The sequence below is a fragment of the Mastomys coucha genome, unplaced genomic scaffold, assembly GCF_008632895.1.
Source record: "Mastomys coucha isolate ucsf_1 unplaced genomic scaffold, UCSF_Mcou_1 pScaffold21, whole genome shotgun sequence".
Classification (NCBI taxonomy): Eukaryota; Metazoa; Chordata; class Mammalia; order Rodentia; family Muridae; genus Mastomys; species Mastomys coucha.
This window is the reverse complement of record NW_022196904.1, coordinates 121,986,942-122,012,008: the sequence shown is the minus strand read 5'-3', so window position 1 is coordinate 122,012,008 and position 25,067 is coordinate 121,986,942. Positions and strand designations below refer to the sequence as shown.

Genomic DNA, 25,067 nt, shown 5'->3' with positions numbered 1-25,067 from the left:
CTTGTCTCAAAAAACAAAAACAAATAAAAAAGAAACCAGAGTTGAAAGTCCAGGCACTTTGATTAGAAGTACAGCCCCATGATGCAGCACATAGGCTTGTAACTCCAGATTCTGAGCTCTTTTGCCCACCAGCTGACACTAAAAACCATTCTTAATACCTTTACAAGTCACATGAACAGGGACTATTCCTTACAGTATCCTATCAAATGCCATACTGCTTTCCTTTTAATGTGTGTTTGTTTCTGTGCCTACCATTTGCATAAAAGGGCCCAATGAGGCCAGAAGAGAGCACTGTGTCCTCTGGAACTAGACTTGGATATAGTTGTGAGTTTCCCTCATGGGTGCTGTGAACCAAACTTAGTCCTCTGCAGGCACAGCAAGATCTCTTAAGCCATCTCTCTAGCCCCCAAGAATTTGGTTGCTAGAAACAGATGATATTGTCAATACACACTAACATCTGTACCAAATTCCTTAGATCTGTTCTGACTTCTATCTGCTTCAGCTTTTCTCTTTGGTCCTCTTGTTTCAGTTTTGGAAACTTGAGGAATAGCATAAAAACAGCATTTCACACTAGGAAATGTTTAAAGACAAGGGAATGCCCTTTCTCCTTCATGTTGGCTGGTGTTGGCTTAGTGTAGGATTCTTGACAAACTGAAAATATGGCTCAGTGGGTCAAAAGCTTGCCTAGCATGAACAAAACCTGGGACTCAGTCCCCAGAACTACGCAAAAGTATTGTGGTATTTGTACTAATTCCCAGCACATGGGAAGAATAATCAGGAGAATCAGAAATTCTAGGTCATCTTCAGCTACAGAGAAAGTTCAAGGCCAGCCTAGGATATACAAGACCCTTCCTTACAATTGTGGGGATTAAGAGAGTTTTCAATAATGGTCTCAAGTCATTTAATGGATAATTTGATAATAAAGTAATGAATAGTTTAGCTGGGTAACATGACCTGCAATTCTAGCTACTTTGAGCTAGACAGGGTGGCACATGCCTTTAATTCCAGTAGAGGCAGGTGGATCTACAGAGCAGAGTTCCAGGACAGACAGGCCTACACAGAAAACCCTTGTCTCTAAAAACAAACAGAAATTCTAGTTACTTTCGAGACTGAGGCAGGAGGATCACAAGTTTGAGGCCTGCCTGGACGATACAGCAAGTTCAAAGCCTGCCTGGCAACTTATGAACATTGTCTCAAACATAAAAAGTAGGACCAGTGAAATGGTGCAGCAGATTGAGGACCCAGTCTCTAAACTTGACAACCTGAGTTCAACCCCTGAGGCTTACACAGTGGAAGGAGAGAACCAACTCCAGCAAAATAACCTCCCACTGGTGCTCATAATAAATAAATAAATAAACAAATAAATGCATACACACATATACATACACACACACATATATACAGATAAATTAACAGATGAATGAATGAAAGTACAAAACAAAAATAAACAAAAAGTAAAGCTGGGCATGGTAAGCACATGACTTTAGTTCCAACACCCAGCAGGTAGAGTCATGTGGATCTCACAGAAAGAGCAATCCTTATCAAGTACAGTAGCATACACCTGTAATCCTAGTACTTGGGAGGCTTTGGGGGTCAGATCTCAAGTTAGAGACCAGCCTGGGCTACAAAGTTAAGTTCCAAGGATACACAGTGAGGCAATGTACAGGATAAATATAAAATAAAGATGCAGTAAAATAGAATAATGCAAGAAGGGCTGGAGTGTAGGTTAGTGGTGGAGCACATGCCTCGCCTGGGAACCCTGTGTTCAGGCACAGTCCCCCACCCAGTAAACAGAGCCAGTCTCTCAAACTGAATGGGAGATTGGTCTCCAGGTTCTTACTTCGTTCTTGTTCCTTTTCATTTTTCTTCTGAGTGATTTGTCTTCTCAATCTGTTCACTTCTGCCTGACAAGATTCAACAACTCGCTCACTCTTTTCTACATCTGCACACACTGCCTGAGGGGAAAAAAAAACACAAGAAAAAAGATTAGCTTCAAACCCAGGCAGGATGTAATCTACAAATTCAGCCTCATTACAATGGAAAGCTGGGACTGGAGAGGTGGCTCAGCAGTTAAATGAAGAGCATTAGCGGCTTTTCCAGAGGACCCAGGTACAATTCCCCCGCAGGCTCACAACTACCTGTAACTCGAGTTCCATGGGATCCACACCTTCTTCTTTGACCTCTAAGGTTACCAAACACTGAAGTCATCAAAGTTAAGTACAGACAGATAAGGTAGAGCAATCTTGAGTGATCAGGAAAGCCAAGCTGTGTCCCACACTTCCTTTTATGAGACAAGACTGCCCTATGTAGCCCAGGCTGGCCTCCAACTGGAGATCTGTCCCCCAAAGCCTCCTGAGTACCAGAATTACACGTGTATACTACCATGCCTGATCAGGATTGCTTTTCTTCTGTATGTTCATATTCAATGTTTATGTGGAACATAATGTTGCCAGAAGTCAACCTTGAGTGTCTATCCTCAAGAACCACTCACCATTTAAAATTTTAAAAAAGCCAGGCAGTGGTGGTGCACGCCTTTAGTCCCAGCACTTGGGAGGCAGAGGCAGGCGGATTTCTGAGTTCGAGGCTAGCCTGGTCTACAGAGTGAGTTCCAGGACAGCCAGGGTTACACAGAGAAACCCTGTCTTGAAACCCTCCCCCCTAAAAAATGTTTTTAAAAAATCGTCTGTGTGTTGGGGTGCACACAAAAAGATGAGAAGAAAGCATCAGGTGTCCCCCTCTACTACTCTCTGCTTTATTCCTTTGAGAAAGCTTCTCTTCCTAACATGGAGTTCATGAGGTTCTTGGCTGGATTGGAAGCTGGAAGCTAGACTGGAAGCTACTCTCTGCCCACTCGGTGTGAAGATTACATGCACAGGACCATGCCCAGCTTGATGCATGGACACTGGGATCTGAACTCTAGTACTCATGCTTGAACAGCAAGCATTCTCTAATCACTGAGCCAGTTTTCCAGCTTGATTGTTTTTTAAGGGTGTATACTAGAAACTATATATATTAATCCAATACAATGAAGAATCAGTTTTAGTCATCATTTTTAAAAAAGCTGTCATTAGGGGCTGGAGAGCTGGCCCCGTGGTTAAGAGCAGGACTGCTCTTGCAGAGAACCTCAGCTTAGTTCCTACCACTCTTATTGGATGACTCATAACCACCTGTAACTTTAGCTCAGTGAAAGTATCTGGCCTGCGTGGGTACCTGCACTCATATGCATGCACCCACACATAAGCACACACACATACACACATATTTAATAAATTTTAAAAATTAACAAGTCCAGAATTAGCATGATTAGTGGTGTGCCATGACCACATGTGGAGGTCAGAGAGAATCTTGGTGGAATCACTTCCTTTCTTCCACCTTTAAGTGGGTTCCCGGGATCAAACTCAAGCTCCAAGTTATCTGATGCCATTGTCTGGCCTCCACGGTCACTGCATGCATATGGTGTACATCCCTACACAGGCAAAACACCCATAGATACAGGCAAAATACATAAAATAAAAAAATTAAGAAATAGATAACATAGATTTATCTAGCTGAAAATAATTATGATAAGGGAAATCTAGAAAAGAAAGTAAGTTTCAAAGTTGAGATCTGAATGTATGTAATTTGGCTACCAATAACCACTATGAGAGCTGGCTTTTTTTAATTAGCAAGGTAATATGTGACACCATTTACAAGTTGTTTGGCTAGTATAAATGGTCTGAATGGGCATGGTCATGAATTCAGGACAAAAAGCTGTTTTCAACCCCACATTCCTCCCATAGCAGAAATATCAGAAACTTCCAGGAAAGAAGTTTGGCACAAATGGGTGTGAACAGTTCCGTCCACTTCCAAGGGTGTGGTGAACACAGGCCCTGGAAACTGCGCTGTACTACTTTGCCCTTTTACTGAGGCTTTCCCCATTTTATCTTACTGTAGTCTTTGGTTTTTCGAGACATGGTTTCTGTGTAGCCCTGCATGTCCTGGAACTCACTTAGTAGTCCAGTCTGGCTTTGGACTCACAGAGATCCATCTACCTCTGCCTCCCAAATGCTGGGATAAAAGGCGTATGCCACCATGCCCAGTGGCTTTCCTAATTTAGATGCTACCTTCACTCCTCTCTCTATCTGCTAGGGTCTTTCCCAGGACTACGAGAGTTCCAACTTTGCCACTTTTTCTTCTCATTCTCAAATATAAGTGCAGTAGGAAGGATGGTCAGCCTGTAGCTGGCAGTTGGAGGTGGTTCCATAGACACTGGTGGCTGGGAACAAAATGAACTGATTAGATGGAAGCAGGGCTAGACTGGGTGTCAGCTTTTGACACTGTCTCCCCTTAGAATATAACTGACATTAAGACTGTTCTCAACACCCTTCTTCAAACTCACCTTTGAAGGTACACTCCCAGAAAAAAGCATGACTGCAAAGGGGTCCTGCATGTTCTCTTTTTTTTTTTTGTTTTGTTTTTTGTTTTTCGAGACAGGGTTTCTCTGTATAGCCCTGGCTGTCCTGGAACTCACTCTGTAGACCAGGCTGGCCTCGAACTCAGAAATCCACCTGCCTCTGCCTCCCAAGTGCTGGGATTAAAGGCGTGTGCCACCACTGCCCGGCCTGCATGGTCTGAGCAGCAGCATTAATAAGTACTGCAGTGCCTCTCCCTCAGCACGAGGAGGCAGGGTAAGTTATCCTAGCAAAGTGCATCCTGACTTTGGAACCACTGCCCATTCATTTGTCAGCTAGAAGATACATTTATTTATTGATTTATTTATTTATTACAAAAGTACGATTTGAGAAATATGAACAAGTTATAAATACCAGTTACCTGTACTTTCTCCTGAAGTGCATTATAAACCTGATAAATTGCCCTGATGTCCTTCATGACTCCATCCTTGTCAAAAAAGTCAGTACTAGAAGACATAAAAAAGATGCCAGAGTTATTAAAATCGCCATGAACATCACTTCTACCACAATATTAATTATGTGCTGTGACTCAAAGGTGATGTCTAAGTAACAAAATGCTTATCCCAATAGAGTTACAGAAAGGAAATAAAAGAACACTAATTAAAAACAACTATTTTTCAGTGACTATGTTTATCCTTTGTTTGTTTTCTTAAAGATTTATTCATTATATGTAAGTACACTGTAGCTGTCTTCAAACATCCCAGAAGAGGGCATCAGATCTCATTACGGATGGTTGTGAGCCACCATGTGGTTGCTGGGACTTGAACTCAGAACCTTCAGAAGAGCAGTCAGTGCTCTTAACCACTGAGCCATCTCTATTTTTATTTTTAGACAGGGACTTTCTATGTACCCTGGCTGGCCTAAAACTCATTATGAAGTCCCTGTTGGTGTGGAAATCATGACAATTGACCCACCTCTGCCTCTCAAATACTGAGATTAAAGGTGTGTGCAACCACATCTGACTGTTGTACTTTTTAAAACCTAAGGAAAGCAGCTTGAGAGATGGCTCAGAGGTTAAAAGCACTTGCTGCTCTTGAGAGATGGCTCAGAGGCTAAAAGCACTTGCTGCTCTTGCAGAGTACCTGGGCTCAGGTCCCAAAACCAACACTGCCAAATCAGAGCATCCATAAATCTAGTTCCAAAGGATTCAATGCTCTCTTCTGCTCTCCTCAGGGACTACACACACAGTGAGTGGACATATATACACACAGGTAAACAGTTACATACATACAATAAAATGTAAAAAAACATAATACATAAAACCTGAGGAAAGAGACAATAAAATTATCTTTTTTAGTAAGTATAAAAAAAATTAGTACTTTTAGGGATTCTTTTATTTGTATGTCCATGTTTGCCTAAGTGTGTGTAGTGCATGTATACATGTGTATATGAATGTACACATGTATGTTTGTTCATGTGTATATAAAAGTGAGCCTCAATGTGTATACTTGTGTAGGGGCCAGAGGTCACTGTCAGGTGTCCTCTTATCTCTCTCTACCTTATTGTTTGAGACAGAGTCTCTCTTAGAACCTGGGCTTCTCCATTTTGGCTGTTTTGCTGGCTGACTGGCATATCCTAAGCATCTGCCTATTTGTGTGCTCCTAGTGCAGGAGTCATAAATGTGCTATGCCCAGCCCAGCTTTTTATTTTATTTTTTTATTTTTTTGGTTTTTTTCAAGACAGGGTTTCTCTGTATAGCCCTGGCTGTCCTGAAACACACTCTGTAGACCAGACTGGCCTCGAACTCAGAAATCCACCTATCTCTACCTGACAAGTGCTGGGATCAAAGGTGTGCACCACCACCGCCCGGCCCCAGCTTTTTATTTTTAACTAATTAATTTGTTCTATTTGCACACATGTCTGTGAACCACATGTATACCTGGTACCTGCAGAATCCAGAAGTGGGCACTTGGTCTCCTAGGACTGGAGTTACACTGGTTGTGAGCCACTAGGCAGGTATATAACCCATGCCCTCTGCAAGAGCAACAGTGCTCTTAATCATTGAGCTCCCATTCTCCAGTCTCCCACTCAGCTTTTTTACAGGATGAGGATCCACACTCAGGTCTCATGCTTGCACAACAAGTACTTAATCTCTACTGAAGTATCTCTCCAGCCTCAGTGTTTTAGATGTATTTTTATGTTTTTGAGACAAGGCTTCATTATGTAGCGGAGGCTAGCATGGAAGTCAGAAATCCACTGCTGCTTCTTCCTGGGTGCTAGAATTACAAGCATGCACTACCATGCCCTACTGAGCAGGTTTGTTTTGCTGAGGATTTGTTGTTGTTGTTGTTGTTGTTGTTGCTGTTTTGTTTTGAGGAAGGGTCTTACTCGGTAAGCTGGCCTTGAATTTATGACCACCTCCAGCTTCAGCCTCTCAGGTGCTAGGATTGCAGGTGTGAGTCACCACACTCAGCTTTAGGGATCATTTCTACAGTTTATTAAGAACAAATTCTGATATATGATGGTGATAGTGGTGGTGGCCTAGAGAACTTTGTTTTCTTCAATTTCAGTTAAAGCAAATGTGACTTTACATTTCTCCTTACACTCTGAAAAATATCAACAAAGGCAATACCATTCCCCAAAGAACCCAGTTTACCTTTGAACTTACCCATGCTCTTTAATAACTTTGGCGTAACTCTGAGATGTGTTTGGCACTGAAGACACTTTGTACTCTTGCTGGCTAGTATTGCCTAGATTGGGAATAGCAAGTGATATCCTTTGATTATACCTATGAGAAGAATTGAGAAAAACAGCAGGTAATAAGTACATTTCTCATTTGTTTGTCTGAGGCAGGGTCTCACTATATAGCTTACACTGGCTTTAAATGTACACTCTGCCTGCTTCAGCCTCCCATGTGCTGCGATTATAGACATATGCCACCATACTTGGCTCTACTTCTATGTTGCCTGGCTAAGTGTTGAACTTGTGGGCTCACTGTTGGGTTTACAGCTATGTATCATCATTCCCAGGTTTAAAAGTATTCCTTTAAAAACTGGGAATGACAGGGTTTGATTCCCAACACCCACATGATGGCTCACTATCATCTGTAACTTCAGTTTCAGAAGATCTAACAACCTCTTCTGGCAGCACTATCATCAGGCACACATGTAATATAAAGAAATACATGAGGGCAAAACACCCATATACATACAAAATTTTTAAAAAATTTAAAGATTTGGGATTGGAGGCTGTAGATATAGCTCAGCTGGTAGAGTACTTGCCTAGAGTGTCCAAAGCCCTGGGCTAAATACCCAGTACCACATGAACCAAACATGGTGGCACACACCTATAATCTTGGCATTCCTTAGGAAGTAGAGGCAGAAGGATCAGAAGTTCAAGGTCATTCTTAGCTATACAAGCTAGTTCTGAGCTACATGGTTAGTGCCCGGTCTGTGAGAGATGCCAAGGGAGACACCATCTCAATAGAGCAAACAGCCAAAGCCACTCAGGAGGATCACTACAAGTTCAAGGCTGGCCTGATCTACATAGCAAATTCCACGGCACTGGACTACAGAGCAAGACTCTGCTTCAAAAACAAAAAGCAAAAGGGTAAGGTCGGCAGCAGGCTTCTGTATCTCTGACACTGGAAGCCAATACAAAGGGCTGAGGCCATCTCGGATGCATAGTCAACAACTTCCTTTCCCTTAAAGCAGGACTCTGTGCACATTCCTAGAGGGCAGTGGTTCTGGCTCATACATTATCTGCATGTCAGTGATTGACAAATCCTGGGAAATACCTAGAGGATAGTTCATGAAATCCGAGATACGGTTACCAAACTGTAACTACTTCATTGATGTTGTCTACTGATCCTACCCTCAGAAGGAAAGCCTTCTGCAACTTCCAAATAGAAAACGTGGCTGGTCACATAATATTTTCACAAGGCCACAATGCAACCCCTCATCACTAATAATGGATTAGTTTTACAATTTCTGTCTTTGCATTGCGTGTCCTAAAGTTACGATGAGACTCAAAATGAAGCAGAACTATTTTTGCATAATGAGTCACTAGGAGGCAAATTAAATGTATACCTATAAGAATAGCAAACATAGCCGGGCAGTGGTGGCACAGGCCTTTAACCCCAGCACTTGGGAAGCAGAGGCAGGCGGATTTCTGAGTTCGAGGCCAGCCTGGTCTACAGAGTGAGTTCCAGGACAGCCAGGGCTACACAGAGAAACGCTGTCTCCAGAAACCAAAAAAGAAAAGGAAAAAAAGAAAGAATAACAAACACATCTAGGTGACACTTATTGATCCCCAAACCACTTTAGCTCATTTAATTGGCAAGCAAGCTCCTGTTGAATCCACTTGTCTCTGCCTGTTGAGTGCTGGGGTTACAGATGCAGGCTGTCATGCCCAGGTGCTAGGGAGCCAATCTTTGGTCCTCATGCTTGCTTTACCCATTGAGCCATTCCCTCAAGCCTGGTGTCTCTCTTTTTATGTACAGCTGGTGGGAAGCTGTCTTTACCTGCGATTTGGTCTAAAGAGAACATATTCTAAAGCATGAGTAGAGTTGTTGGCGGTAGAGATGAAGCTGAAGAGAAGGAAGACAAGGTCTGGCACACCGAGGATGCGGGTGAGTTGCTTGTGGATGACCTGTTCTCTGTAGGACATCTGCTGCTGGGTATTTCGCCGGAATCTGTACCATCCAATAACTTTCTGCAACAAAACCAGAAGACAGAAATGTATTAAGAGCTCACTTAATTCAGAATGCATCCAAATGAGTACCTGTCAACAAATGTTCATGACCACCTTACCTTGGCTAGCCCAGAACTAAAAACCATCTTTCTGTTAACAAGTAAATGGCTAACCTGGGTAAACTGTGGTATATCTGGAATCATATACAGTAATAAAGAGGAACTAAGAAATTGCAAAGTAACTGTGCGTGGTAAAAGAAGCCAGTTGCAGGGTGTGGAAAACAGATGCTGAACAATCTTATTAGTATAAAATTCTAGTAAATGAATTTACAGTGACATATAGCATAGCTTCTTACACTGTGTTATGACTCCATATAGGGCCACATAAAAACTGTTAGCAGTAAAAAGTTTCGAAATGTGAAATGATCAAAAATTAATTCAAAATCAAGTATGCAGGGCTGGCAAGACGGCTCAAGAGGTAAAGGGGCTTGCCACCAAGACTGTTGACATGAGTGTGATGTCTGAAATCTACACGGTAGAAAGGAAAAACGGACTCACACAGGTTACCCTCTGACCTCCACCTCTGTGACATGGCTCAAAATGACTGCCCAGTGAGTATGAATGCACGCATCTACTGCATTAATCTCCGTTCACTAACCACTGCCTCCTCATTCCCACCATGCTATCAGTGCTTCCAATTCTGTGCCAGAGTGATGGGCAAATGATGGCACCTCATTTCAACTTGTGTTCTCCTATCATGTGTGTCCTGGCTAGTCTAGACTTCTTTTTACATCTTGTAACTTGTCTGTTCTCTCCCCCTTTTCCCCTTTCTTTCTTCCCTCCTTTTAAAAGAGTACTTATGTGGAGGGCTAGTGAGATGGCACAGTAGGTAAAGTGCCTTGCTATGTAGGCCGTGCACCCCAAACCCTGGCTCCTATGTGTGGTGGCTGGATGAGACATCCCCCATAAGTCTCACACATTTGAATACTTAGTCTCCAGTTGCTGTTTGGGGAGGCTTAGTGGGAATATGGCCTTGCTGAAGGAAGTATGTCACTGGAGGTCTTGAGGTTTCAAAAGCCACATGCCACTCCCATTCTGTTTTCTGTTTGTTTTGAGATATGGGTCCCAGCTGTTTCAGCTTCCATGCCTGCCTACCATGCTGTCCAGCCATCGCAGATTCTGACCCTCTGGAACTGGAAGCACTTTCTATAATTGGGTTGGTCACGATGTTGTTTTTACAGCAATAGAAACCCTAACTAAGCACTTGTCAGGTGGGTTCCAGGAATAAAACTCAGGTCATCTGCAAAAGTAGATGTGCTCTTAGCCATTGAGCCATATCTTCACACCTTCATTTATTTTAAAAAATATTTAAAAGGAATTTATTTCTTAAAAATTGATCTGTATGTGCATAGTGTGTACAGATGCCACTGGAGGCCAAAGAGAACATCAGACACCCTGGAGCTGAAGTTACAGGCAGTTGTGAGTTGCCCAGCATAGGTGCAAGAAACTGAGCCTGGGTCCTATGGAAGAGGAGCAGGCACTCTTAGCTACTGAGCCATTTCTCCAGTTCCCTCAAATTTGGGGGCATAAGGTGGTGGATGTTGCTGTTTTGAGATAGGATGTCAAGAAGCCTAGGCTGGCCTTCAATTCACAGTGTAGCCAATGAGAACCTGTAACTCCCGATCCTGTACTCTCTCCATTTCTTAGGTCCTGGGATTGTAGGCACATGCTACCATGCCCAGAATAATTAACATTTTCCAGGATTATTGTTTTGACTATAAAATTAGTACACGTCTTCAGGTTTCACCTGAAGCTAAGGAGCTACAGCAACTGAATGCTGCTGGAGGAGGGTAGGACATTTTGCATTGGGTGTGTGGACACTGGTAGGTTACTCACTGGTAGGCAGCATGAACTGGACTCAGTGAGTTAAAAAACAAAAAGAGGGCATGAAGATGAAAGAGACAAATGTTAGGGAGAGGTCTAAAAGGAGCAGAGGGAGGTGGAGGTGGATAGGATCAAGAAATACACTACATAGGTATGAAATTGTTAAATAAGTTTAAAATATTTTTAAAATTAAAAATCTACAAAATTATTTTTCAAATTATAAACTAAAGAGAATGAACCATCCAGAATCATTTTGACTGTCTCAGTTAGGGTTTTACTGCTGTGAACAATATTGACCAAGGACAACATTTACTCGGGGCTGGTTACAGGTTCAGAGGCTCAGTCCACTGTCATCAAGACAGATAGGAGCATGGCAGCGTCCAGGCAGGCGTGGTGCAGGCGGAGCTGAGAGTTCTCCATCTCCATCTGAAGGCTGCTAGGAGGAGACTGACTTCCAGGCAGCTAGGGTGAGGGTCTTAAAGCCCACACACACAGTGCCACACCTACTCCAACAAGGCCATACCTTCTAATAGTGCCACTCCCTGGGCAGAGCATATACAAACCTTCACATGGACTATTGTTAGTTTTCTGTATTAAAGTTCACTTTTTTCCCCAAAGTTTAAGTAAATGAGATCACATTATAAAGACTCAGCCTCCCAATGATATAGTGTAAACATTACTTCAAGTCCATAATTTACCTTTAAAACCTACTCACAGGTGTAGCTCAGTGGCAGAGCACTGGGTTTGATATCACGGTTCTAGCTTTTCCATGCTAGGATGTGACTTCCAAATTGGAGCAAGTAATACATAAAACATACCTTCCTCCGATCTTTAAGAATTCTGTCCAAACTCTCTTCATTCACTTTGCTTGCATAATCATAAAAACTGTTTTTTAAAGAAGAAAAAAAAATTAAAATGCTATCGTACTGAATAGACATAACCACAGGGCCTACAGAGCATCTAACCCTAATAGATGCAACTGCTTCTACTCCAAGGTTGGTAAACAGAGAATCAGCCTAAATGCTTTCTTGATGGGAAGCTACATTTTGTATCAAATACTACTGAGAGATTGCTTCATTCAAAAGACATTCCTTCCTTGTGTGGAAAGTAATCAAGTAATTACAAAATGTGTGGTTTCAAATGGCTCCACTACTTTGTTTCTAAGTATCAATTACTTATGAAAAAAAGATAACAGCAACTCATTTTCTGAGAAATGAGGGGAAATGAACATCTGTGGAATGTTTAACAGACCCTCAGCTGGATGCTTTTTCTATTACATGGTCCAGCCACAGTGCTGAGGTTTACAAGTTCATCCCAATTCAACAAGGCTTTCTGCTGGTTTTAGACAACAAAGCTAGCCAACTGGATGATGGAGGGTCTTGCATATGCTAAGCATGGTCCAAACTGCACAGCTAAGGGGACAAGCAGACTGGACTGAAAGCCAAGTCTGACTAGCTTCTAACAATGTGCTCACCTCCAAAACAAACCAATGCAAGCAGTCAGATGTACTCACAGGAGGGTCCTTCCTTGTCCCGGGTTATAATCTTAGAAATGCCATTCTCCTCCCACCATACACCCCACAGGCAGGAAAGCATTCAAGATACAGGGAAAAAAATGACCCGGAGGTCAGGAGATCTCAGCTCCGTCCCAATTGCACCTCTCACTGCAGGACCCAAGACAGACTACCTATCCTACCTATTCTCCTTTCCAGCTTTGCAAAGTAAGAAGCTTGAAGTACACAGTTGATTTCTAAGATTTCCTTCAATTTTGTTCTCAAAGTTCTGCACTTGCAATGTCCTGTGGTATTACTCAGGATGGTGAGACAGAGCATGTCCAGCGAAGCTCTGTCAGGCCCAGAGCAGACACATCCATAGCCAGGCAAAGGTAATGTGTGGTCCAAAACCTGATGATCTTTCTAGGTGAACCCACAGCTGCTCACCTGGCTTCCCTGCTCCTTTTTCAGCTATGTAGAAATGGAAAAACTTGAGGTCCTTGGCTACTTTCTGGCCTCACAGGAAGCCACCCTTCTTGATGGTGATCCTTTGAAATATCTAAGGAATGAGGGTGTATGTGTGGGATGAGGGTGACAGAAATCCCCAGGAGTGCTAGGTGCTTGCAGAGGGGTCAGAGTGAAGACAAAAGGGGACAAACAGCAGGAAGAACCAGACAAAGTGACTAGAGGGGATAAAGGTAGGACATTGCTATCAAGAACACTAAAGAAAAGATGGGCATGGTGGAACATATCAGTGACTGATGTTTATGTGGGTACTCTTAGGGAAACACTGGCCTGGGTTCTGGGAGGGGGAAGGGGAAGAAGCAGAGGCAGGAGAATTTTCTGAAACACACAGCTCAGACCTCAGGTGGAAGGGTATGGGTTAAGAAAGAAGACAGAGGACTGAAGATGTAGCTCAGTAGTAAAGGGCTTGCTTAGTAGTGAAGACTCTATCAGCCAGCCATGTGACAGAGAGGCCTGGCGGGAGTTTGGGATTATCTACTCTTCACTCCTGCCCCTCTCCTGCTGCTTTCTCCTTCAGATTGTTTCTCTGCTGTTAGGTGCTGTCCTTCAGTAGCCATGTTACAGAATTGGTGCATATTAACTCAAACACAGAAAGAAACATTTGTATTCCTTTTTTTACTTTGAGATAAGGTCTTGATGTGTAGGCTTTGAACTCACAAAAACCCACCTGCCTCTTCCTCCCAAGTGGTGGAATTAAAGATGTGCACCACCACTACCTGGCTCCTAGCTCCTTTTATATGAAAGCTGATCGCTGAACATTTTTAATTTTTCTCAAAATTAAATGTATATTTATGTGATTTCTATAAACAATTTTATCTATATATGATCTTTGATTAACTTCCTTCTCTAAGTAAAGAATTCTCAACCAGGAGCTTGAGGGGAAGGCTCATTCTAAACCACTGACATCATGATTTACATATCCTCCCTTCTCTCTTTCCACTGGAGCATAGCTCCTCAAACACAGCATCCAATAAATAAGATTTGGGAGCTAAGCATGGTAGCACACTTGAGAAGGAAGATCATGAGTTCAAGTCTAGCATGATCTTTTCTCAAGCAACCGAACAACAAAAACACATACATACACAAAACCCCAAAAATAACAAACAGAAAAAAAATGTAAATAGATGAGTACCCTTAATTAAACTTATAACATAATCAGTTACAGGCCTAAATTTACTGGTTTCAAACAACTTTTTCAATGAGGACCCAAAATTACAAAACCAAAAGAGTCTTACCTAAAGAGTTTTGAACAGGGCTGATGGTTATGGATTTCTGTAATCAGACAAAGGACATCAACTCAGTTAATCATGTAAGGCACAGGCAACTATAAAATAGCTCAGGATTTTAAAAAATGTTTGGCCGGGCGGTGGTGGCACACGCCTTTAATCCCAGCACTTAGGAGGCAGAGGCAGGCGGATTTCTGAGTTTGAGGTCAGCCTGGTCTACAGAGTGAGTTCCAGGACAGCCAGGGCTACAGAGAAACCCTGTCTCGAAAAACAAAAAACAAACAAACAAACAAACAAAACAAAAAAATAAAAAATGTTTGCATTTATCTTATGTATATGAGTGCTCTGTTTTCATACACACCAGAAGAAGGAGTCAGACTCCATTACATGGTGCTAAGTTACCACGTGGTTGCTGGAAATAGAACTCAGGACCTCTGGAAGAGGGGTCGGTGCTCTTAATCACTGAGCCATCTCTTCAACCTCTACCTCAGGACTTTTTTAAACCAAAATTTAGGATAACCAAGACCATTTTGTTCTTGTAAGCAGGTACCATGTGTATGCTAGGAAGGCAGTGCTACTGCTTCCCATTACATCCAGAGACAGAGTTTCAGAACAAAGCAGAATGGAGAGTGAGAGGTCTGCTTCCTGTGTCCCTGTGTGGTGAGTGCACATCTGACAGCTATTGTACAGCTTACTCAATCTTACCTATTTAAACAAAGCATCACAGGAAAAAGGAGCCACTGACTGGAAGCATTTAATCAAACTGGATAAAAGCTGTGGAGACAGCTTTGGAAGAGAAGGGTCTCAACTTTCCTACCATTAATAACCATCTGATGGCTATTATGATGCCTGAAAACTTGGGCCAGGTGTTTGAACACTGGATGTTCATTAACTCTTTCTAAGCTAGTTGGTATTAAGGGAAACAGTCATTTATAAGACCAATCCTAACAGTTTCTGAAAAGATGCTGGGATTAAGTGGAGTGAACAATTTCTTCAAGCTCATCAGGGGGCCATGAACTAATTTTTTTAGAAGAGAATGAGACTAATTGACTATTTAATTCTATTTACCATATTCTCTCAGAGAGTGACTCATCACGTGCTGTTTAAAAAGAGATAGCCTTGAGATTTTAGGCAATAATTTTACCTCAATTAATATAAAACTGGAGCCTTCGAGGACAGAGCTATTCTCACCAGTTAACACTGCATAGCCACATGTACGGAGGACAGAGCTATTCTCATCAGTTAACATTGCATAGTCACATGTACGGATGCAGCGCTGACACTGAAGAAGAGTTTATTTGCCTCACTAAGGCAACAACTCATGACACAATAAGAAAATGTCATCTACAAAGTCCCTTCTTTTGATGCTTAAAATAATGCAGGCACAACCCTGAGTTACTTCAGGCACTGGTAGTCACTGAGATGTGGAGCATGGGTAGCAAAAATATTACTTAGGATTCGGAAAAAAGAAAATCTATCTTTTACTTAAAGGTGACACTATTTTGTTTACTGAAAGCCTTAGAGCAAGTTTTGAAGTCTGAACAAGTAGCAGTCTTCAAGCTAAACTGTCCGGCAGTTTCCTTATTTTTTTTTTTTAAAGATTTATTTATTTATTATATGTAAGTACACTGTAACTGTCTTTAGTCACCCCAGAAGAGGGCACCAGATTTCTTTACAGATGGTTGTGTGCCACCATGTGGTTGCTGGGAATTGAACTCAGGACCTCTGGAAGAGCAGTCAGTGCTCTTAACCACTGAGCACCTCTCCAACCCAGCAGTTTCCTTCTTTATTTAAAAACCAGATTAGAGGTACACTACAGACATAACCTAGGCAAGTAGGTCATAGGGTGAATGTCTGTCCAGTATATGTGGAGGGCCTGGATTTGACATCCATACTTGAATATATACTGTAAGTGCAATTTTTACAATCACTTAGCTACAATTTAGATTTTTAAAAAACATCTATTTGTGTGCTTGCAACTACCATGGCATCTGTGTGGAGGTCAGAAGGCAATTTAGTCTTTCCTTCCACTATGTGGGTCCAGGAGTCAGTCTCAGGACATGGTAGGAAGTACCTTTGTCTACTGAATTAGTTCACTGGCCTTGCATCCATCAATTTAACCTTTATTTACTAGATGAATTTTAAAATCCTAGGTGCAAATAATAAGTAACTACATACACAGACAATTTAAGAAGTAAAATTCTACTATTAGGGCTGTAATATGTATTTGTGTCTCTGTGTGCACCTATAAGTGCCATGGCATAGGTATGGAGGTCAAAAAACAACCTTCAGGAACTGTTTCTCTCCTTCTACCATGTGAACTTCAAGAATCAAACTCAGGTTGTTGTCTTATTGCAAGCCCTCATACTCAGTAAGCCATACTGCCAACCCATTTTTTTTTAGGATTTTAAAGAGTTAAGCAAAATGAAACCCCAAACTTCCCGATGAAAAGCCCTGCACACAAAACATGTCTTTGCATGGCAGGGAAGGGCTGTGTGAATGCTAGTATAGTCTTTATTCTTGCAGACAGATCAGCTATTCTCCCTCATTTCTTACTTCACCTCAATCTCTACCCTTGCATCCTCCTCCCCCATTCTCTGTACTAGAAGGCCATTAGAATAGACTTTAAATTGATGTTTGGTCCCAGTGTGACAACTCAGGCCCCACTCAGCTTCACTTTAAATTCTGTATTTCAGGATTGGAGAGATGGCTCAGCAGTTAAGAGCACTGTCTGCTCTGCCAGAGAACCCAGGTTTAAGAATCCAAGAGTAGGTACTCAGATCCCAGTACCCAGATCAGACAGCTCACAACTACCTGAAACAGGGAGCTGATCCAGGCATCTATATTCACACATACATACCCACACATATGAGAGAAAGTGTGTGTTCTTTAACACATTTGCTATATAAAGCATCCCTTGCTCTATTCTGCTTATGAAGCCTACCACTTGATGATATGTTTAAGGCATTCCTGAAAAGACTATGCTATTTATCAAAAGGAAAATGGTTAAAAGGGAGAGGATACATTTATACCCTACTTCCTCTTTCTCGGCAATCCTCCCCAGAGTAACTGTTGAGTGTAGCCCTTGGACTCCTGTGGAGGTCTAACAACTATCTTAGGAGCATATGCTGCTGTCTTTGCCGATCCTTCTTGGAAAGACTAAGATGACACCTTCATTTATTATAGCACAAGGTGAAATAAGCAATGATGACAGATTGATTCGTAGGTCTCTGCTTCACTGTGGTTTTGAAGACATATCAGGTAGTCACATACCAATTCGGTAAAAATCAAGCCAGATACCAAGTAAGAAACAGCTTTAGAAAAGACCCACACTGGGGCTGGAGAGATGGGTCAGCAGTTGAGAGCACTGACTGCTCTTCTGAAGGTCCTGAGTTCAAATCCCAGCAACCACATGGGATCTCACACCCTCTTCTGGTGCCGCTGAAGACAGCTACAGTGTACTTAGATATAATAATAAATAAATCAGGGGCTGGTGAGGTGGCTCAGCGGGGAAGAGCACCGATTGCTCTTCGGAAGGTCATGAGTTCAAATCCCAGCAACCACATGGTGGCTCACAACCACCCATAATGAGATCTGACGCACTCTTCTGGTGCGTCTGAAGACAGCTACAGTGTACTTACATATAATAAATAAATAAATCTTTAAAAAAAATAATAATAATAAATAAATCTTTAGGCTGGAGTGAGCAACCTTCATTTCCAGCAACCACAACATTCAGTACAGCTACATTGTACTCATATACATAAAATAAATAAATCTTTTTTTTTTTTACAGCAGTTATTTATTTAAATACTTGAAAAGGTCAATGATGGAAAAAATAGGTTTATTGTGAGAGTTTATATTCATTAGATTTATTTTACCATTAGAAAAGTGTTGCCTCTAGGTTATCCTGGCCAGATACAGAACACGTCATGACATATGCAGCTATGACAATAACTACACAGACACGGCCATTATAGGATAGTTTCACTTCAGGTGGGATTCAGCAGTGGTCAGGATGGCTTCTTTATTATAACTAAAAACATTGATAATATACAAACTGTTTTCCCCATTTGATTGAAAGGGTTATAAATAAATCTTTAAAAACAAAAAAAGACCCACACTTACAGCTGTCCATTCTAAGTGACATAACATCTTATATAACTTGTTTTTATTAAGAAAATATTTACTTTAGGGGCAGGAGAGATTGCTCAGCAGTTAAGAGCACTGGCTGCTTGTCCAGGGGAACTGGGTTCAATTCCCAGCACCCACATGATGGCTCATAACCATCTATAACTCTAGTTCTAGGAGATACAACAGCCTCTTCTGACATACACGATTCCCAGATATACATTAGGCAAGATACCCACACACATAAAAACTAAAAATAAATAAGTAAAACCAAAATTTAAAAGATTTACTTTAGGTCTGGCATGGTAGCACATGCCTTTAATCCCAGTACTCAGGAGATGGGAGGCAAGCGATCTTTTTTGAGGACAGCCTGATCTACAAAGTAAGTCTAGGATAGCCAGTCATGGCCACACAAAGAAACCCTATCTAACTGAACTATACTCTCAGTTAGGAGCCAAAGAAGAAAACAAACAAGTACACATTTTGAAAAGGGTATTTCTGGAGCTGGAGAGATGGTTCATCAGTTAAGGCTGCTTTCTAGAGGACCTGGGTTTGATTCCCAAGACCCACACAGTGGCTCACAACTGTGTGTAACTCCAATTCCAAGGTCTCTGAAACTCTTTTCTAGCTTCTAGGTCATCAGACTTCCCAGGGCACCAGGCACACATATGACACACAGACATACATGCAAGTAAAATACTTATACACATAAAATTAAAGTTATATAAAAAATTTCTAAGACAACAAGCTTACCGATTACTTGCAGAAACTCTGTGTTGCTGATTTGTGAGTCACTGATGCTAAAAGTCTCCTCTTGTCTTACCTCTCCCAGCAAAAATCCTTCCTAAAATAATAGAAGAAAATAGTTGGTTAAAATAAAGATGATTTTTATTAAAACTAAAAGGAAATTAGGATGTACTATTTTATATCAATTTTAACAATGATCCAAATAAGCTTGGCATGTAAAGTGCTGTTTTATAAACCAGTGACTGGACCACAGCAAGCTGGTCTAATCTATTAATAGGATCATATGTAAGAAAATATTCCAGGGCTGGCAAGATGGCTCAGCAGTTAAGAGCACTGACTGCTCTTCCAAAGGTCCTGAGTTCAAATTCCAGCAACCACATGATGGCTCACAACCATCTGCAATAAGATCTGATGACTTCTTCTGGTGTGTCTGAAGTCAGCTACAGTATACTTATGTATAATAATAAATAAATCTTTGGGCCAGAGTGAGCGGAGCAGAGGTCCTAAAAGTCAATTTCCAACAACCACATGAAGGCTCACAACCATCTGTACAGCTACAGTATACTCACATACATAAAATAAGTAAATCTTAAAAAAAAAAAAAGAAAATATTCCAAAATGACATTATCATTGTAAATCACAAAGCCTTCCTGTTTTTAGGTGAGTTCATTACTTAAATCCTAGACAGTCCCATAGCATGCTTACACAATCGCAAGAAGCAGAAATATACCATGCTTGCTTATATAGTTATATATAACTTCATGTTGCTTATATGAAGTTATAACTTCATATAACTTCCTTTATTGCTTTAAAACCACCACTAATAGCGAACGATACAGACAATGGCAGGATAAGCTGGAATGAAAATCAGGATTTCAGCCAACATACTTGCTCCCATCTAATAAATGCAAAGCTTATTTACACTTGTGGAGAACATCTATTAACACAGTCAACATAGAATTCCTTTGTAAATTACCAGTCTGAGAGCTTGCAGTCATGCTCAGTACAAGCATGGCTGGTGAGGATATACTCTATAAGCCAAAATAACCCTCTGCAGAGAGGACAAACTGACCCACTGCCTTGTAATCTCTGTCCTGAGTGACCCAAGACTTACTCCTTCTCTTTGCTCAAATAGTACTTTAACTGAAAGGCTTTGCCAAACCAACATATAGGAAATAACATCTGCCAAGTACTTTGTCCCCTATACTCTGCCCCCATTTGTCTTCTCATCATCTGCCATGTCATAGACTTACAGGATCATCAGTGCCTACTCTGGCTTTTTATAACGTAAGCTCAAGGTAGGCATTTGTGCTTGCTTACTGGTAGGACTGCTGCACTTATGGCACACCCAACACTTACTGTGCATTAGATTCTAAATTGCATAAATTCTGCTGCAGCAAGGCCTTGCTCTACATAATCCTCCATTCTCTGTCCATTCATCAAACTGGCCACAAACACTTCCAGTTTAAAAACATTTCCAGTTGCTAGTCTACATCTGTGAGTGGAAAAGGCAAGAAAGATACTTTGTGGTCTCACTTTCCTATTTGACTTGAGGGAGTGTTTGCTGTGCAGAGAGTTTGCTGGGAGATGGGTTGCCCTGGGTTCCACACACAGCACCACCAGCAATCCCACAAGAGATGAAGTACTCCAAACTTCCCAGTTACGCAGTTTAGAAGTCTTTAAATCTGACTGATGTACAGATTTCCTTTGTAAAAACAAATCTTGGGTTGGGGATGCATGCGGGTCAGTGGTTCAATTCCCAGCACTGCAGGGCAAAAGACAACAATTTCCTCAGAGTCAAAACAGATGACTATTATGACTACCAGAAATACTGACTAAGTGGTTCTGGTGGTCCAGGATAATAGTGGTGTGACATTTTTTGAGAATTCTGGAATCTTGGTTTCTTTTAAAAACACAGAAATATTATAAGAATGTGTTTCTGTTTTAATCCCAGGTGTGGGGATTAGGGATGCTTTGGACTGTCTGCAGCAGCTGACTATGATTTGCCTCGTGCTCTAGCAGAGGCATGGTTTTGCCAGCTGCAGACATGGTTCTGCAACTGTGTGATGCTGGGAATTCTGGGAACTTTTCAGCAGGTACAAAGTGCTATGGCCCCTGAGAGGTATGGTGAGTGGTTATTGGTTGCCTGGTCTATATAGGGAGTTCCAGGATAGCCAGGACCACATAGAGAGCCTGTGTTAAACAAACAAACAAACAAAAACAAAACAACAACAAAAAAACAGAACCTCATATGACATTAAAACACTCTACAGTTCCCTGGGAATGTTTGTTTATCCCTGATCTGGATTACCTGAATAACTATTACATCAGTGGTTCCTAACCAGAGTCACAACCCCTTTAGGAGGTTGAATGACACTTTCATAGGAGTCACATATCTGATACCCTGCATATCAGTTATTTACAACTCATAACAGTAGCAAAATAGTTATGAAGTAGCAACAAAAATAACTGTATGGTTGGGGGGGATCACAACCTGAGAAACTGTATTAAAGAGTCACAGCATTAGGAAGGTTGAGACCACTGTATTACATTGTAACAGGAAGAGGCAAACCACAGGCCCAACTTTGTTAGGTAAGAATGGTTTCTACATGTTCAAATGGTTGCAAAAATTAAAACAGATGTTTCATGAACTGTTAAAAATCATTGGGCATTCAAATTTCAGTGCTATAAATAATTTCTTATTAGAACACAGTCACCTCATTTGTTCATGGTCTACCCTCATTCTCTCCTTACAACAGCAGAATTGAAGCGGTGTTAAAGAGACATATGGCTCCAAAACTTTTTAAAAAGAGAGAAAGCTCTATCTTTTATTATCTGGTCCTTTTCAGAAAATGTCTCTTTCCTTCAAGAGCAAAAAACACAATAACAAAAACTTTCGTTTGAGTTGTTATCCAGGGCTGTCCAAGAGACTCCCCAAAAGTCTAATTGCTATTGTCCTTGGTTGCTGCCAAGAGACAGAAGTTTCTAGTGCTGAAGACACACCATGCACTTCATAACACTGAGCCCAGAGCTGGAACTGATCTAAATTCACCCACCATCCCTGAGGACTAGCTTTTATGGTACCAGAAGGCACCATTCGAGCTTCCAAAGGAGGGAGGCAACCGACAGTTCTACCTAGCTATAACACTTATAAACCATATCAGTGACCTGCATGGCACAGTAGCTCCAAGGCTGCAGTAGTGGCACACATCCCTTGGGAGTAACCACCAGTCTCTAGTTGGACTTAAGATCTTTTCAATAGCCCAGCACTGGTGGTGCACGCCTTTAATCCCAGCATTTAGCAGGCAGAGGCAGGCGGATCTCTGAGTTTGAGGCCAGCCTGGTCTACAAAGTGAGTTCCTGGACAGTCAGTTCTATACAGAGAAACCCTGTCTCGGGGAAAAAAAAAAAAAAGATCTGCGAAATAAGAAGAAAACCATGGCTCATACCAGATACCTAACCAATTCCTTTGTGCTAGTGAAGTCATGGACCTTGGAGAACCTACAATAAGTTTACTAAACCAGCATAATCCCTAACTACAATATAAACATTTGCCCTTCTACTCACGAATAAGTGTAGTCTTCACTCCTCATCAAGGAAACATCTATTTGCAACAAATGGAAATATTACAGAAAACCAGAACCAAATGCAGAGTTGTGGAGCATAGTTCCAATGAATACATTTATAAAACTCTCCCATACCAAAGGCTCAGGGAACATTGCAGAAGAGAGAGCAGAAAGACTGTAATAGACAGAGGATCATGATGTTTGCTGTGAGAGTGTCAGAAGCTGTGCCCACAAAGTCTCACACATATGACTGCCTAAACATGAGCTGAACAAGGACGACACCGATACACAGGCCTAAGTGGTCAGGCCAAAGCCCACAAGGCCTCACCCCTACAAAAAGAACTACAGGAATGCTAAGAGAGGGAGAAAGAGTCTTCCCCAGGGAAGAGCCAACCAATCGGTAATCCAGAACAAATGGGCAGTCCTGAAATCATACATATGAGCAGCATCATACAGATCAAGCAGGTTACAGTCAGAAACATACACGTATACACACATAAGCATGTAGTGGTGATTAACAAAAAAAGAGACCATAAATTTGAAAGAAAGCAAGAAAGGGTATGGGAGGAGGGGTCTAGAGGGAGAAAAAGGGAGAAATGATGTAATTATAATCTCAAAAATGTTTTAAAAAATGTTTGCTAACTTTAGCGCCACAGAATAAGTTTGACTTTAGATTAATTTTCTTAGCCCAAACAAACACATCTTACAAAAGTAAATTCTTGGTTCTTCAACTTTAAAACTGACATTACTTTTAAGTATTCTACATCCATAACTGTGGTAAGGTTAATACAAAAGTGTATAATCATATACACAATGCAAACTATTGGTCTTGTATAAAATTTCTTCCCTCATGCCAAGTAGGAGATAAATATTAAGGAGACTGCTATTAAATGGCTAGAAATCTAGAGCTGGGTTTAATGGCATACCCCTGAAATCTCCATACTTCGGAGGTTGGAGGTAGAAGGATCAGGAGTTCAGGGCCTGCCTTGACACTATCGAAAAACAACAAAGAATGAATAACAAATGAAGACATAGAACTATGGCAGTTTCTAGAAATACTGTTCAAATTTCTTATCTTTATAATAATCTTTCCCTATGCATAACTATGATATTCTTAGGTACTTTATAAAACAGAATAAATAAGCACCCTGAACTCATAACTGCAGTCCATGGACACTAGGAACATTACAACTACTTACATTATCAAGAGCTAGGTACAATACCAAAGGCCAGTAGGTCAGAGCTATTTTTGGGGAAAAAAACAAAACTATGGTGAATATACTCCTATCAGTAATCTCCACCATCAACACTGCAGAGACAAAGACAACAGTTAAATTCATTCCACTCAATTTACTAGTGAAATCACCTTTCAGAATCAGTATTTATTAATGGAATCCAAGATTGCTGACATCAAACCAAATCCAATTTCCCCTCCAGCTACTGTTGTTTGTAATGACAACCACAAAAAGTCCAATCTCCTATTTAATGAATTTAAATCGTTCACCTATAACAACACACACACAAATCGCTAATTGGTGGGCAAATTAATTATGTCTTGTAAAAGCACCTATATCACAAAGAATTTCCAGTCAGAGGTCATTGGCATTGAGAGGCAATTCGTAAAATAAAGACACTGAAGAGAGACTTTGCTCCTATGGACTCCATGGCCTGTACTTTTCTGATCGCTCATATGTGGGCCTGTCACTTCCCTATTAAGACTAGTTCCGGGGATTAGAATACTCGCTGAGGGACTAAACAGGCAACTTTGAGGAAGTGCAAACAAGACTCTGCACCTAACGTGCCTATTCACATTCTCCATTTTCCACTGGGGTGAAAAAACACAGCCACATCTGATAAGTATGAACGGTGACAGACACGACGACCCGCGAGGCCGGGGTTCAGGACTTGGATCCTCTCCTAGCTTACAACCCAGACCTTTGAACTCCATCTCGACCCAAGGCACTCCTCAAGTCTGGAAGCCCGACTCTCAGCGAGGGGTAGGCACCCAGTTTTGGCTAGGCGACTCTTGACACTGGCGGGGCCGAGCGCTTTAGGTCCTTTGGACTGAGAACAGCTGTGCCAGGACCCGCCCGAGGCCGAGAGCGCCAAGAGAAGGGCCCGCGGAGTGCTGGAGCTGGAAGGGGGCGGGAGCCGCCTGGGTCACCAGCTCATCGGTTTGTCCCGGGGACTCAAGGCCAAGCCTCCAGCGGTCGTCGCTTGGCCGCAGGCGCCGGCCTAAGGAGGAAGCCGAAGGCCCCAGCGGCCACGGCAGGGGGCCCGGCACCTACGTGGTCAGCGTTGCTGTTGGCGCTGTGGAAACACACAGCGCTGAAGGTGTAGCCCGAAATGGAAGCCGCCATGATGGAAATCTCCACCTCCCCCATCATGCCCCGCGGAGGGTGCACAGCCTTCCG

General features: G+C 41.8%; 1 protein-coding gene across 1 annotated transcript in view; it reads right to left on the bottom strand.

Moving 5' to 3' along the window:
• The window catches only part of Abraxas2 (abraxas 2, BRISC complex subunit), a 27,399-nt gene extending 2,332 nt beyond the window's left edge, over positions 1-25,067 (bottom strand). Inside the window, exons 1-8 of the mRNA XM_031388609.1 lie at positions 24,942-25,067; positions 19,094-19,184; positions 14,219-14,255; positions 11,785-11,851; positions 8,914-9,104; positions 7,060-7,179; positions 4,813-4,897; positions 1,841-1,955 (exon numbers count right to left, since the gene is read on the bottom strand). Of these exons, the coding sequence (XP_031244469.1) occupies positions 1,841-1,955; positions 4,813-4,897; positions 7,060-7,179; positions 8,914-9,104; positions 11,785-11,851; positions 14,219-14,255; positions 19,094-19,184; positions 24,942-25,040 (805 nt within the window). The 5' untranslated portion in view covers positions 25,041-25,067. The remainder of the gene's footprint in view (positions 1-1,840; positions 1,956-4,812; positions 4,898-7,059; positions 7,180-8,913; positions 9,105-11,784; positions 11,852-14,218; positions 14,256-19,093; positions 19,185-24,941) is intronic.